The sequence below is a fragment of the Mauremys mutica genome, chromosome 5 (assembly GCF_020497125.1).
Source record: "Mauremys mutica isolate MM-2020 ecotype Southern chromosome 5, ASM2049712v1, whole genome shotgun sequence".
NCBI lineage: Eukaryota > Metazoa > Chordata > Testudines > Geoemydidae > Mauremys > Mauremys mutica.
Genome location: NC_059076.1, coordinates 98,985,002 through 99,001,638, shown reverse-complemented (window position 1 = coordinate 99,001,638; position 16,637 = coordinate 98,985,002). Strand labels below are relative to the sequence as shown.

Genomic DNA, 16,637 nt, shown 5'->3' with positions numbered 1-16,637 from the left:
GTATCTAAATTGGCCTAGCATAATTCTGAAAAGAGATGGCATCTGCCTATTCCTGTAGAAAGTAGAGCTTGCTGGGAATTTTTTGGCATAACATTTATTTGTTGAAAAATGCAGATTTGTCAAAACTGAAAATTACTGTTGGAACATGCCAGTTTCATTGAAACATTCAGCAGGAAAGGTGTCTCAGGTCCAGGATGGATTAGAGTGAGAGAGAGAGAAATACCCCCCCCACACACACACACACACACTGCACCTGGCCCCAGAATAACCAGTAGCTTTGTGGTTAGGGTTGGGATGTGGCAGACCCAGGATCAAGCTTGAGGTCAGGTAAACTTGAGTTTGAGTTTATACAGCTGGTTTATATCATTGGATACTGGTGGAAATCTGACGTGATGTTGGACAACTGATCGAGCCTTTGAAAAAGAAACTTGCAGTGACCTTTTTCTTGAATTCGATTAGTTTTGGGTTTTTGGCTGCAGAAGGTAGGCCACTGGAATAGACTTCCATTTGTTACCACTATAGGGAGTGTGGCCAGTATTTCACTGACTGATTTAAAATAGGAATATAAATCCAATATAACTAGCTGTGTGTGTTTGAAGTTTCTATGGCAAATGTTATTTCAACCGGGATTGTCTTCCTTACGGGGAAAAAAAAACTTTTAGAGAAATGTCTGAAGATACTGTAGTAAACTGTAGTATTTTGGCTCATTATTATAAAATACTGTTGTACTTTTAAATAAGGATTTTGTTTTCATTTTGGCAAGTTAGGGTAAAATTACCTTTTTTTCTTATTCCTTAATAGGGAGAGGGAGTGACTCTGAGTCTGACTTGCCACACCGAAAGATGCCAGACGTGAAAAAAGATGATATGTCTGCAAGGCGGACATCGTATGGCGAACCTAAATCAGTTGTGCCTTTTAACCAGTATCTCCCGAACAAGAGTAACCAGACTGCCTATGTACCAGCTCCTCTTCGGAAAAAGAAAGCTGAACGAGAGGAGTACCGGAAGAGCTGGAGTACTGCTACTTCACCACTTGGAGGAGAGAAGCCTTTCAGGTAAAGCTTTGGTCAAGACCATTTGTCCCTCCAATGATGTTATTTTTATAACTTTTAACAAATCATGACCTTTAAAAGTACACAGTGCTTTGTAAAATGGGCAAAATAGATCTATCTTAGAACTAACTGATAGATTTTTACCCTACTGTTTCAAACAACAGAAGAGCAATAATCCCATGAGTGGAAAGTCAGGTAATACAAAACTTAGGTAATTATCCTGACGTCATTGTTGTTCACTGTGCATTATTCAGTGTTGCAGGACACATTAACTGTTGAAAACCGAAGTGTTTGACAAAATATTGGTTTATTTAAATGCCACATTTAGATATTAAAATAATTGTCAAAAGTACAGCTTGTTGCTCTAATGTGGTCCTTGATGATGAGAGTCAGTTTTCAAGTGAATAAAAGTCTTTATGTGATATATATTAGTCAAAATAGTTACCATCTTTCTGTTCTTGAATTTTGAAAATAAATCTATTGTGCATCAGTTACATAAATTTAGTGTAGTACATGAATGTGCTAGAAGATTTCTCATATTTTACATCAGGTGTTTTGTTTTAATTTGGCTTCAGAATAGCCTGCACTACATAGTACGATTTAGTCTTCTGTGTCATTCATCAAAATATTGTTTGAAATGTTAGTATCAAGCAAAATGTATAAAGAAAGCAGTGTACTGTACAGTAAACTACCTTGTATAACTCAATAGCAAAAACTATCCTGAAACCATAGAAGAAGAACAAAATGAGGCAGCAAGACAACATGAAGAGGAGCAGGTGGGATGCATGGCTTCCAGGACAAACCCCAGTAAAAGTCAAGTAGATTTGAATCAAAACACAGGAAAGACTATAGGTCAGTTTCCTTCAGGTAGTGCCAAAGAAACTGCAGTGCACAAGTGCAAAGAGAAGGATGCAGAGGAAATCAGAAAGTTAAGAAGGCTTGAACAAGCTGGTATTAAGGTCATGCCAGCAGCACAACGCTATGGCAGGTTAGCTCAAAAGTGTGTGATATTGTGCACGCTTCACATTTAAAATTTTGCAAGTGTGTGGGTTTTTCTCATTCTGCCATTACTTCACTTCACTTCTTAAAAAATCTACTAAGCACTTGCATTTTCTGCTGTTTCACTTGCAACTAATTAGATTTTGGAAAAGGCTGAGGTATGAAAAAGCTTGTGACATGGTAATCATGCATTGCAAAGCTATATGGTGTTAAATGTGTTTGCTGCAATTAGTAGTAGTGCTACGCCCTAACTTGGATGGAAACGAAGTTCAAGAAACAAACTACCAAGAACATTTTCAAGCTTGTATATCTTCTATTTTATACCATCTTAGGTTCACACAAAAAAACTGTTTTACTACATGATGCCTTGTTTGGGCAAGGGTTTTAGAAATTCTTTAATGCTCTTCTTAGTGATGGAACATTTCAATAACAAGTGGCTGAAACACACCTCTATTTGTAAGTGTTTAGTATTAACAAATATACTAAAGGATGTATTTTATTTTAAAGACGGGAACTATAAAAATTCATTCCTTGTTAACACCTGCACCAAGTAAAGCATGTCAATATAGTTCAACAGTCATTCTTTGACTATAGCTATGCACAGAATGATCATATTTATTCATCATTTCACCGGCATTGTTTGTTTTTTGGTTTTACTTAAGTTGGTTATTTCCCTTTCTTTATTTCAAAAGCCTGATAATGGATGGACTTAGGTGCTTAATATGAAATTATCAGTCTTTCAGTCACAATGGTGTGCTGCTCCCATGAAAACTAGCTGTTTCTCATGAGGTTATGTCACTAAGCAAAACTTTTAACTGGTATGACCAGGGTAGTCCTTTCAAAGATTGTGAAATGGTTCGGTTAAATAGTAAGTGTCCAACCTTCTGCCCACCCAACCTCTTAACTTCTGGAACATCAAGGAAAGCTATTCAGAATTGTATTTTCAAACAAACACTTCACTAAACTTGAATTAAAGTTGTAAGTTATAGGTAGGAATGCTGGCAATATATGGACAGCACCTAGCTCAATGGGGCCATGACTTCAGATGGGACTTCTAAATGTTGTTGTAATACAAATAATAATAGCTATTATGAAACTGTCTATAGGCTTAATGAGGCTTGCAGGTTGGGGAGAGCTGTCAAATGCAGTTAAATAGTCAAATCAAAGTAAGTATGTGTGTGTATTGTCTGCTTCAGACTTGTTCTGTTGTTCTAAAGGTATGCTGTCTTATTACAAGCAATAACACACGTTTTGTATATCAGTAATACACATCATAACCAATGCACCTATTAGCCAAGGCACGGAAGAGCTATACAAGGTAACAGACAAACTAAGTGCTACCCTAGGACGTGAGCCAAAATACTAATAAAAAGAATTTGCAATCAGTCATAAATCACAGCCTCATCCTGCCTCAGTTAATTGCAGGCCGCCGGTCAGTAGTTCATAAACCAGAAGGATAATAGTGCAGCATAGTTTGAGTCCAAGACAATAGTATTGTGTTTGGCAATCCAAGGTGTAACAAACAATATTTATAGCCCATGTATTATTTTTGGAGGATACTTACAACCTTTGGCTGTCAGCCCCCTGCTCCAATCTTGCTTTGATTTACTGATTTTAATCCCCAAGGCAGATGCACATGTAGACAAGCATATGGTTCAGCAGGGATTCTGATCTCCTCCTTTCACAAAGTGCCTTTGTGTTACTTTGGCAGGAGGAAAGAGGAACAACAATAATTAGTGTAGGGAGAAAGTTGTTACAGCATGTGTGAGTGGGAAAGGGAGAATGATGAAGGAGGAGAGGTGGGGGCAGACTTCAGGGTAAAACAAGGGAGAATGGGGTCGACTTTGTCATCTTTCTTGCCCGTTCACTGTTGCCCCATCTTTGAATCACTCCGTTGACTTCCCTTCCTCATTTGGCTCTCATTCTTCCTCTATATCAAGTTCAAGCTTCTTGTCCTATCATTCAAGGACCTACACAATTCTGCTCCTCCATACTTTCCTATTCTGGTTTCTCTTTGCTTTTCCCTCCATCCCTTCTGCTCTGCCCATGATGCCAGCCTAGATGTTTCTCCCACAACTCTGTTTTCTTCCACGCTATTTCTTATCCATGAAAACTCTTTCTGAGCTAGTATGCAAGGCACCAGCCTTTCCATATTCCAGTCCTCTGACCCAAATCTACTGTGATGCCTACAAGATGTATTAGCTCATTAATAATGGCAAACCTGAAGGGCACTGGGGATACACTGTGGCCCCAGTCTAGCTAGCACTTAAGCAATTGTTTAAATGTGTTGCTCATTCACAGCCTATTATTATTTATTTGTATTACCACAGCACCTAGGAGCCCTACTCATGGGCCAGGACCCCATTGTGCTTGACGGTCCCTGCACCAAAGAGCTTATGATCCTGTATATCGGGGTAGGCAACCTATGGCACGTGTGCCGAAGGCGGCATGCGAGCTGATTTTAAGTGGCACTCACACTGTCCGGGTCCTGGCCACCGGTCTCTGCATTTTAATTTAATTTTAAATGAAGTTTCTTAAACATTTTAAAAACCTTATATACTTTACATACAACAATAGTTTAGTTATATATTATAGACTTATAGAAAGAGACCTTCTAAAAATGTTAAAATGTATTACTGGCACGCAAAACCTTAAATTACAGTGAATAAATGAAGACTCGGCACACCACTTCTGAAAGGTTGCTGACTCCTGCTGTATATAATAATAAATTGCGTTATCAAAATGTGACCAAACACCTTGACCATTTCAATTACACCTTGTACCCTTTTGTGTATTGGTCGGTCTGTCTGTATTTTTATATTGTAAACTCTTTAGGGCAGGGATCTGACTTTCTGAAGTCAGTCTGGATTGAGGGGGAGAGCTGGAGGTGAGCTTGCATTCCAGTAGCAATTTGGTGGTGGGTTTTCTTTGCCCCAGCCTCCCTTCTGGGGTGCAATCAAACTTTTTGTCTGGGAATCCCCAGTTTTACCAAATGGTATGTACATTGTAAATCATTTTCTGAAGATACTGCTTTTGGATCTCCCAACGAGGGCTTACTTCTTTATCTGAAAATAATTCAGGGAGTCTGATGGAAGGAAGAAAATGAGGTGGGGTAAGTTGGAGGGACCCTCAGCGAGACCCCTCGACTGGAATGTGTCCAAACATTTAGAATACCACTGATAGAGGTGGTGGTAATAAATGTTATGGGGACTCCTGCATTTCACAAGGCATGGTATAAGTTTATTTTATTATCCACTTGTGAGTATAACTCCACTTCACCCATTGCTGCTTCTGTAGTATCTTCAAGAAGATAACAGCATTTAAATACAAAGAACTTTTCCCTACTTATGCATCCCAAAAATAATTTGTGATATTGTAATGTGGTATAAATTGTATTGTTGCTCCTTTGGGAAAACCTATATAACTCACATGGCTCTGTCACCCATGAGTAATGTAATCATGCCGAGCTTGTGAAAGTAATATAAACATGGTTTTACTGCCACATCTTCTCATACTGTGCATTCATTAAATATTTGGATTGCTAAATGCCTCAAATTTCACTAAGAACATCTCCCTCCCATGAGGTATACAGCATGCTGTTAGCTAGGTGGTGGTATTTTTTTCATTCCCTTCACTGGTCTGAAATTGGTGCAAACAATCTGACACTTGAGTAGCCTTCAGAATGTTACCAATCAAAATTTACTCTCCTGAGGAATTTCCGTTTTTCCTTAGAGTGGAAGGTCCAGTGATTAGGGTGCTAATGAGTAAGCTAGGATTTTACGAGACCTCTGTGTTCAGTCCCTGCTCCACCAGATTTTCTGTGTGACCTTGGGCAAGTCATTCGGTATTTTTGTCCCTCGGTTCCCTATCTGTAAAATACTTTACCTCACACTGGTACTGAGGATAAATGCATTAGAGATCGTGAGGTGCTCAGATACCACAGCAATGAAGCCATATAAGTGCCATGGATCTCTAGATAGATTCCACCACCTTTGTGTTCATTGTTAATCCATAAAACATAAAATAAAAAGAGCAACAGGAAATTCCATATTTAGCATGTCCATGCTGGAAATGCCTAATGGTGCACAAAATGCTCTTTGAATGAATTTGAACTCTGTAACTTCACCAAGGCAAGAACTGCTCTCACCCCAATGGTGCATAAACCATTACATGACTTTTAGTTGATGCTACATTCCTTGCATAACTACATTAGCTTCCTTAAATAAACATACTAAACAGTCCTGATCTGTTGACTTACTAAACTATTCATAATCACAGGAAGGTGCAGAACATCTACTTTTTAAACAAGTATGTGAATCATCTATGATGCCTAAAACTATAATTGATTCCTCCAAACTTTTCTTGGAATTATAAAACTGGATTTGGAAGATCACTGCCCACTGAGTGGCCTTGGATTTGAAGGACTGGAATACTGGATAATATTACCAATATAACAAGAAGCACAGTAACTCTGTGCCAACGAACAGATGCAAAACTGAAAGTGACTTGGACACCTACTAGCATCTCAGGGAAAAGAAAGGCCGTTTTAAACTGCTTCCCTGCATTCACGGACCTATGCCTGGCTGACCTTTTCAGCACCATTCTGTGGCCTGATGGAAACCTTCTATTTCATCTTTGTTTTAAAATCTAAATTGGGACTGTTTAAAGTTTTGCTGAAAGGGCAGCTTGAGCTATAGATAGTCGGAGATAAAGATGGGTTTGCATTGCTTAGAAAACTTGCATTTAAAAAAATTACAATAAACAATTTAAATTATTGATTGTAAAATAGAGGGGAAACGTGTGGACTCTCGAGCTGTTGCCATTATTTTAAGTGTCTTCACTTTACCATATTTTCTGACTTGGAAGGTGTGCAGTATGAAAAATAAGAGGCATGATGTCTGAACCTAGTAGTAATACTATATTGACCTATCTTGTAACACTCAAGTCTTCATGTCTAGTTTTTCTAGTGATTTCTAGAAAACTAGAAAAATAAGCCTTTGATTTTTTTTTCCAGTGGGATAGAAGTATGTAAATTGTTCTTCATTATCTTCTCTTGTAAAAAGTTACTCAAATTGGATGGGCATATTGCATAATTTAGAAATAATCTTTTTCTGGTGTCCAGAAATCAAGAGCCATATTGCAATGATATTAGTACATCATTATCAGTCTTAGGTGACTGAAGGCACCGTCTCCAGAATGCAGATATTAATGAACCACTAAAACTCAACATTATGTCTCAATGCTGTAATAGACCTGTTTGGAAGGGTTAGATTTTTATTAGTAAGTATCTATTTCTCCGTACACACAAAACTGATGAAAATATTTCCATTGATGATGATTGAAATTTACAGAGAGGCAAAGTAAGAAAATTGCTTGAGAACTTGTTAGAGTTTGATTTAAGGATTGATTTAAGGATTTTGTATATTCTGACATGTGAGGTTGGCCGTTTGTGTTTTAATGGTTATAAAACAATAACTTTTTGAATTTGTGTCTACTGTAATTAAGAAGTTATTGTCTGACACCCTCCATTATCTGACACCCCCATAATTTCCCACAACTGTGAAGATTTAAATTGAAAAAATGCTTTAAAAAAATTATTATCCATCAGAATTATAAAAAATTAAAAATCGAAGTCTGCCAAGTCTAGAAAGAGAGGGGCTCATTGCTGCTTACTTTTCAAAAGAAATTACCTTCTTCTTGCTTTACAAAGGGGGGAAATCAGTGTGGGGGGCAGGAGGGGAAAGGGCCAGTCTTAATGACTGCCCAGGATACAGAAAAATTGGCAGTCCATTTAGGAGCCAGGGTGGTGAATTCTAGGTGTCTCAGGATTCCACAGTAATGATCAGAAACGAGCTTGGTAGTTTTATACTAAAGCTGTTTTCATTTACCTAAAGTGTGTAAGAATAATGTCACCACTTAATGGCTGAATGTATAATTTGGAGCCTGTGTTCCCTACTTTTTCTATCTGTGGCTAAAATAATAGCATAAAGGCCTGATCCTTCTAACTGTTCATGTTTGGAGCTGCAGTTGAGTTCCATGAGAGGTTTGCAGGATTGTGCCGTAAACAAATAAATGGAGGCCTCATCTAAACTAACAGCAGCTTTGAGCACATTTGACTAACAGCACTTATTTTATGGCCTGGAAATGAATGTTGACATTTTTACCCTTTTCACATCTGGAACTCCATTTAATTTTGCTCTGTGTCAGTCAAAAGCAAATATATGAAGATAGTGAACCTACCCCAGACATCATTCATCACAAGGAGAAACCCTCTATGATGCATTGTCAAGGGAAGGATTCTGGATCAGAAGATGAAGCAGTGTGCAGAGTTCCTGATCTAGAAAAGGATGACTTTGCAGCCCGGAGAGCAAGACTGAATCAGCCCAAACTTACAGAGTCATTTAACCAGTTTTTAGTTGGGCCCTGTACAAATAAAGATAAAGGTAAACTGGAAGGTGTTAAAAAGCCATTACAGAAGGAAAAACAGGAATATGCCAGGTGTGCAAACTACCTTTCTCTGTCTACTGTAATATTTCATTCTGTGTGAAATACTGTTGTTTGGTAGCTAAGACAAATCTGGCCCAAAATTTCAATAATAAATAAACATCCATAAAAATCAATACAAATTCTCCATTATTTTTTAAAATTGTAATGGAAAGTTTCTTTTTATTTAACAAACAAACAAAAAAAACCCCAAAACCTCTAGTGTTCGCAGTTGAGACATTGTAGAATTGCACTAGAACCTGAGAACTGGAAGGTGAAACTGATTAGAAACTTACAATTTAAAAAAAGGAAAGCACGCTGCATATTTTCAAAGTGAGAGAAATCCGGCAATGAATATAAATAGTGAAAAGTAAATTTTAGAATGTGAATCTAAAGAGTAAATTCAATAATGTAATGAAAATTTGTGATATAAATAAGGAAATGCTTGTTTTATTATATATGGTTTTTAATTTAACACTATTCTTTGAATCTATGTAAAGAAAGGGCCAAATGCTCTGCTAGGTTATCCATATACAGCACTCTGGTAACTAAGTGGGATATGGGACCATGTAATTAGTGGCAGAATTTCTTTAACATTATTTTGGAAATAAATGGCCTGGTTCCAACTTACCACTCCATGTATTCCAATCCAGTGCTATACTGAGTTTGAGAAAAGTTAACTATGCTATAGATACTTCTGTTGGGCAACCACCTTCTGTAGAACATAAGCATATCTGCTTTTGTTTGTTGCTATTACATGAGGTATTTTTAGATAGCATGTGGGGGGTGTGTGTGTGTGTATAAAATAAATATAGTTCTGGAGGTCTAGTGTAAAAACCCACTAATGAAAAAAATGAAACGAAATACAAATATTTATTTTATATTACTCTATTTTATCATTTGTGGGTTTTCATACTAGATCTCCAGATCTATATTTAATCCTAAATTTGAACTAATACAGGTAACATTAAGCAAGTCTATTGTTAGAATCTGTCTACCTACAGCTGTGATGTTCCGAACTTTTTTTTAATTAGTTCATGTTTTCAGTTTTATAAAATGTTCCTTCCAGTCAGTAACAATCTGGCACATCGACATTTATAGTAAGCATTCTGACATGTGAGTAATATCTTGGAAGGGCATCTGGAGAATATACCATATTAGAATTCTCCAGCTCTGGTACATTCAGGAATGAAACTTGCAATCATTACAATAACTTTAATAGGTTATGATGTCCAACTCTCATACTATAAGAATGAATCTCATTACTGAATTAAATACTATTGCAGTGATTCCAGATTTACTTGTCTGGGTTAAACTCAAAACTATAATCCATCCAATGAATCTATCTCATTAGAATTCACAGGGTAGTCTACACAAAACAGTCCCAGTTTCAACTGGTTGCATGCTTGCTCAAAGAAACCCCAACCTTTCTACTTTATTCATCATTTCAATTTGTTCTTATACTCTGAACCGCCATTGACATTCCACTTATTGTCTAACGCCTCAAAATGGCTTTTTCTTGCTGATTTGGAATGTGCATTAAATTAGAGCAAACCAGGTACATATGGCATCAGCAAGGCAAATTGTGACACGTAAAGAAAACCCATTCCTGCAGTCTCAGGATAACGAGTCGGAGGAGGAAGAGCAGGTGAAAGTGCCTGATATTCAAAGAGATGACCTGGCTAAACGAAAGACTCAAAGTAACCTTACCCAGCAACAAGAGTCTCCAGTGTTTGTGAAAGCTTCTATAACGCAAGCAGATTTGGAGACGTGGAACAGACTGAAAGTGTCCGAGCAGCTCAGGTATGTTGTTTTCCCAGGTCACGGGTGAATCTGGAATGGCAATATGGGAAATATGAGTTAATATTGTTTGAATGTCTTGAGTGGCTTTGCTTTTTTTTACTTGAATAGTGCTGTATTGAAAATGGTTCTTTAAATACAAACCAGAGCTTAACAAATATGCAAAATAAGTCGAAGCACCTTACTAATGCATGCAAGTGATTTGGAACTCCTCCAGCAAAGGATAGCAATCCGTCACCTGCCTAATGGTAGGCATTCCATTTTCTAGCCAAATGTAGTCATCTATACCGGCATTCTTTTCATTGACTTGATTATTGGGTGATTTCAGTCCTAATATAAACCACCACACTAACTGTCCTTTCTTCTCATAGAAGCAATAGTGGTATATAGTACCACTTATGAGCTGAAAGTTGCAAACTGGTTTGTGATAGGGTTGAAGTTTGAGTGTGATGATGCCAACATCCTGCAAACTCTGTTCACATTTTGGCCACATCCAAAATATCCCCCTTCTGCAATTTAGACTCAACGTAGAACCTGAATGGTTAAGGTTAGGCAAGAATTCTGGGTTTCAGCTCAAACCCCCACTTAAATTTGAAGGAGTTCATATTCCATTTTCATCCTTGGCTTCACTGTTCACACCACAATATTTCAGGGCCAAATTATGGTTATTTTCGTGGCGTTGTATTAAGGAGAAGGCGTAGGGAGCACCTAATGCTTCACTGTAGGAAGCAGCTATTACACGGCCAGCTGCATTCCCTGAGGATAACAGGGGTCTGCTAGCACGTCCCAACAGCACATGGGGACATGTCGGATTAGATTTGGGCATGGCTATGGATCCACATCTTGTGCCCAGGGTGTGTTTGTATCATATACTACACTCCTAAAAAGTAGGAGGGGCCACTAGACTGCAAGCTTCCCACAGTTTCTCTGGAGCAGTGTTTCTCAAACTGGGGTCACCGCTTGTGTAGGGAAAGCCCCTGGCAGGCCGGGCCAGTTTGTGTACCTGCCCCGTCCACAGGTCCGGCCGATCGCGGCTCCCACTGCCCGCTGTTCGCTGCTCTGGCCGAAAGGGAGCTGCTGGAAGTGGCGCGGGCCGAGGGACATACTGGCTGCCGCTTCCAGCAGCTCCCATTGGCCTACAGCGGCGAACCGCGGCCAGTGGGAGCCGCAATCGGCCGGACCTGTGGATGCAGGTAAACAAACCAGCCCGGCCCGCCAAGGGCTTTCCCTACACAAGTGGCGACCCCAGTTTGAGAAACACTGCTCTGGAGGAATTATGCTATCTCTTGGCTTCCAGCCCACGTAGACAGTTCACCTCCTTCTATATGCTCTGGCTTTGGATCTAAGAGCCCTCAGTATACACTAAGATGTTTGCTAGGCTATTTATGATTTTTTATCTTGGTTCTTCTTTTGTCTTGTAACTTCCTTTGATTCCTTTGTTTCTGGTTCTGATTAGTGAAGAAGACCTCAGATGCTCCAAGGATCCTGAACCATCCGCTGAAATTGCAGTGGAAGCAGCTGTTCATGATGATTTTGCTAGCCGCAAAGCAAGAGCATACAAAAAGGCTTCTAGCCCAAAGCAGAGGTTTGTGCACTTTGGGCCAGTGACTGAGATTGATCAACAGAAATGGGAGAAGCGTAGTATTGCCAGGGCCATATCCAACAGTGAAACCACAGAGAAGACTGGGAGGGAAAGAGCTGAGAGACAGATTTGCCATGAAACCTTTGCATCTGCCACTGCCTGCAGCCTCCCTACCATTGGACATAATAATGAAGTCTCCAGGCCACAAAATGATTCCAGGTATTTAATGTTGTTGTCTAGGAAACAGATTGCTGAATCCAAAATGAAGCTGCTGCTTGCAGGATGCTGACTTGCATGGGGAAGAGTGGCCGGATGTAGTTAGTTGCTCCTTATGCACACAGGCTTGTTCAGCATTTTGGAGCTGTAATAAATTATCTGATGCCTTCACAGAATCTGAGAGAGAGAGAGAGAGAGAGAGAGAGAGAGATATCTAGGGTCATGCAGAGCAACATTGTACAAACTTATTCTGAGAGTCACACTTGAATTTTTGATCGGTATCAAATCACTAGTTCCACTAGGTATCTTATTAGCTATGCCTGCTTCTTTTTCTCATTCCGAGGGATTTGCTTCATATGCTACTTATGTATTTGAAGTTGTTGTGCAGCTTTCATTCCAGGTTCTGGCAATACTGATTTTGTTCCCCTTGAAGATTATTTTTATTTTTCCCTTGAAGACCTCAGAAGATTTCAGAAGTATGCTTATTAAAACTGAGCTGTACTGGTTGTGATTCTGTTTCTGGCATTTAACTAGGAAAGACTTACAGTGCTAAGAAGTTACACACTTTGACCAGAATTTACATTTAATTGGCTTCAGTTTCTCTAATCATTCAGCCTGTCATCATAGCAAGAAACTGCTAGTTGACACCACTAGCAAATTACTCAGTCAAATAAATTCATTTATTCTGAAATGTTAGTAAAATGAAATGGATCTCTCTTCTTACCACTTTCATATGTTTCACTTCACTGTGGACTAATTTTTCATTCTCCATCTCCTCTTTTTTTCCCCCTGCTCTCAATAATCTTGTATTACAGTGAGGTAGCATGGTCAGGTACAGATGAATATTGCCAAGGAATCCAGTTGGCTGCCTATGTTGTCTCTCAGAACCAAACTCCATGCAGATTGAGTGAATGGCATGAAAGCAGGGAGGAAGAGCTTGATGGGAGCTCACCAAACACTGAGAGAGATGATATGATGGTTAGAAGGAGGGGAACCTTTCAGAGGCAGACTAGCCCAGTTTGTATGCCATATTCTCCCATGTCAGTTGCCCATCGTCCTCTGCAGCAACAGAAAGGAGTAATTCATAAGAGAGATTTGAAGACTCCACAGAAAGCAGAAAGGTTAGAGAATGGAAGCCAAAAATCGGAGCTTTCTGCTTGCTTTGCGTGTAATGCTAACTGGGTCAGTCTGTAATGTTGTCCCACTCCTTTTTTTAAAAAAAAAAAAGAGAGAAGCTAGGTTGCATTTTACTCATTTCACATCCAATTGTGGCATGTATTCAGCTCATGAAATTACTTACAAAAATGCACCCTGTGAACATAAAACAGCTTGTTTTCTTCATTACACGGAATGACTTGGATTGCTAATTGCAGTTTAGCATGAACATGGTTATTCATCTTTTTGAAGGGGTTTTTTGGGCAATCCATAGTTCTTCATCCAGATTTTATTAAGGCTTCTAAATAAGTAATTGCTTACCTGTAAATATGGGCTGCATAAAAAAAAATCGAATTCCTCATTTGCTTAAAAGAATAGCATATGTCATGCTGTTCACCATAGTTGCCTCTTGTTCACAGTTCCTGTGCTGCTGCTGCTAAAAATGTTAGTTTTCCATCTTTTTCAATGGTCTTCTGAGTAATGGTACCCAAAATTGCTTCAGCAGCAGTTTGCCCTTGAATTGCACAATGGAACAACATCAGGGAACATTTTCACCTGTCTCCGTGGGCTGTAATGTGACAAGGGACGAGAGCCGTGAGAAGCTGAAAGATCATGAGCAGAGTAGGGGTGGGACAGAACACCAAGTGAGAATTCCAGATCCAAGAGATGACATGATGGCAAGAAGAACTGGAGCTTTTCTAAAGCAGCCTGGACCGAGTGTTAAACAGTTCCTCCCAGTTCCTTTTTCAAAGCAGCAGAGTAGCCTGGAGAGAACTAAGAAACTTGTAAAGCCTGAAAAGAAAGTGAAGAGGTAAAGTTATTTTGTTCCAATAGTTTCTTTCCTCACTATAATTGCATCTTAGAGGCGAGTCTCATGTTTCATTGAAACATGTTAGTTATGTTATAATCTTCTGTTTCCAAAATATATCCAATTACGCTAGATAGGGTTATTTATAGACAACCTCATGTGTCAGGGCATAATCAACCCCTAACTGAGGAGGTTAAGCAGAAACTGCCCCCATGGGTAGATTGTTCTTCCATATTTATCCACTTCAGGATTCTTGCATCTTCCTATAAAACACTTGGAACTGACTGCTGTTGGAGACAGGATACTGGACTAGATGGATCACTAGTCTGATCCAGTCTGGTAATTACTATGTCCTGGGAATACACTAATTATATCTAGATAAATTACAATTAATTATTATTAAACACATGTTTTCCATCAAGAGAACTAGGAAAGTCCATAATGAGGATACTGATTTGAGGAGGATAGATGATATTCAATAAATTAGCTGGCTGCACAGGGCTGGCTGGGTATCAGTTACCAAGCAGAAGATGTTGGCTCTGGGACTAGATCCCTTCTAATCAGGCTGTGGCGCCTGTAAGCACATTGCTCCAAATGGATAGGGCTGTATGGGGAGGAGTGGAGGGTTAGCCTTGTGAGTGACAATAGTTACACTTGTTGACAATCAAGCATAACTCAAAACTGAATTTTGAAGGGATCTTGCTGTTCAGCTTCTGGATGGTGGTTGAAATGCAAAGTTTGTAGTTGAAAAGGAAAAGATACACAAGATTAAAAAAATGATGGCTGCATCATTGTCCAGATTCTATCCTGAAAGCCCATTTCCCTAGTCTTATATCTAGCTAAGATGGGAAAGGCTTGTCCCCCTGAGTGGAGACAGAGTAATTTGAGATTGAAAAAACCTGGTCCTGGTGTAGCTTAGTTAAAATAAACTGTGGTACTTCAGGTTTGCATCTTTGGATGAAACAAAGAGGGCTGAAGTTCCTTCTAGGTTGGTGGAGCAGAATTACAAGCTCTTACCACACTATCAAAATTCCACTGTGCATGCCCCTAATACATTTAGCTTGTGAAATTCTATCCATTTATTACTTACTGGTTCATCTGACTTTATATCATATGTGTACATAATAAACCATTTATCATAATTATAAACTAAAATTTTAAATTGCTTTCTTAGCACCACCACCACTGGCTCATTCATCCCTGAAAAATGTCCACAAATCTGTGCTAACAGTCCTCAGAGACTGGCAGTGCAGCCTCAACACAGAGAAGAAAAAGAACAAGAAAGACAACATCTCCCTGATACAGGACAAGATGTGGCGTTCACTATTCACATGAGTAGTCATAGTCTTGATCAAATTCACTCAAATCAAACTTCACAGCTTCAGGAAATTCCTGAGAGAAACAAAGTGGTGTCATCCAGAGACGAACAACTGCAAATGTGAGCTCCTTACTAAGTGAATCTCAGCTTATATTGTGCAGCCCTCTGTGTCCTGTTAAGAGTGTGTGCACACTACAGAATTTAGGCTTTGCACTTGCCTGGCTTATTTTAGGCTGGACTGCAAACACCATGTGTCAGTAATGTACTCTTTTGAAACAAATAAAATAGTTGCAAGTGGGGCGTTGATTTCTTTTCTATAGTTAATGGAAGAAAATATTTGACTAATGAAAGTTATAAAATGCAAAAAAGGCTTGTGGAAAAGATTTGGAAGAAGTTCTGTCTGGAGCTTCCAGAAAAAGCAAGATACTGAAATGTGTGGCATCTTTAGATTTGTATAGTTTGCTTTTTCTTGAATAGAAATTGAAGCTGGTAAGGATGCTGATTGGTGTTCTGGATGTTCTTCCATGATTCAAAACAAATACACATCATATGCATGAGTCTAATAGCAAACTATGCACTTTTGTGGATAACACTAGTGTATGTTGTGTTCCAGTTTAAAGGATGACTTTTTTCTCTTGAGAAAAAGCGTGGAATATTGTGGCTCACTCACTGTGCATGATACTTGTTTTACCTATTTTCAGTATGATGATTCTGAACACTATATTATGGAATGTTTCAATAGAGTTTTTATGTCAAGATTAATTGCATGTATCTCTATCTAATACAACAATTAATCTAATACCATAGTCTCCATCAGGAGCTACTTTCTACAAACAATTTCACATTGTATTTCACTGCAGTTTTTATATTTTGGAAAAAATGGTTTTGTTTCTACATAGTTTCCTTCGTGTGACTGGGTAAGTCTCATTTGTTGTTTGTATAACCTCTGAGTGGCATGTTTCTTTTTCAGCCCACTTGATTGATGAAGAGGTTTGGGGTTCAAATGAAAATTGCCCAGCTGTGTGGCTTTGATTGCAATTGATACTTCATGTTTTTACCAACCATCTAATTTTATATTTGGTCTTGTAGATTCGGCCCCAGAACTGCTGTGTCTGATGACGCAGAGTAAGTTGTCTTATGCTCACAGGGTTGCTTTAAACAATTTAAGCTGCATGCTTTCCATACTTACTACTAATGTAAAATGCAGTTGACGCATTATTATTTT

At 38.8% G+C, this 16,637-nt stretch overlaps 1 protein-coding gene across 4 annotated transcripts in view; it reads left to right on the top strand.

The window, feature by feature from the left end:
- The window catches only part of LIMCH1 (LIM and calponin homology domains 1), a 307,869-nt gene that overhangs the window by 194,834 nt on the left and 96,398 nt on the right, over positions 1-16,637 (top strand). For 2 of the 4 annotated variants that reach the window (XM_045018681.1, XM_045018683.1), the window contains 2 exons: positions 802-1,054; positions 16,502-16,537. In XM_045018681.1, the coding sequence (XP_044874616.1) occupies positions 802-1,054; positions 16,502-16,537 (289 nt within the window). The remainder of the gene's footprint in view (positions 1-801; positions 1,055-16,501; positions 16,538-16,637) is intronic. The other 2 variants (XM_045018682.1, XM_045018684.1) reach the window with 1 other exon arrangement.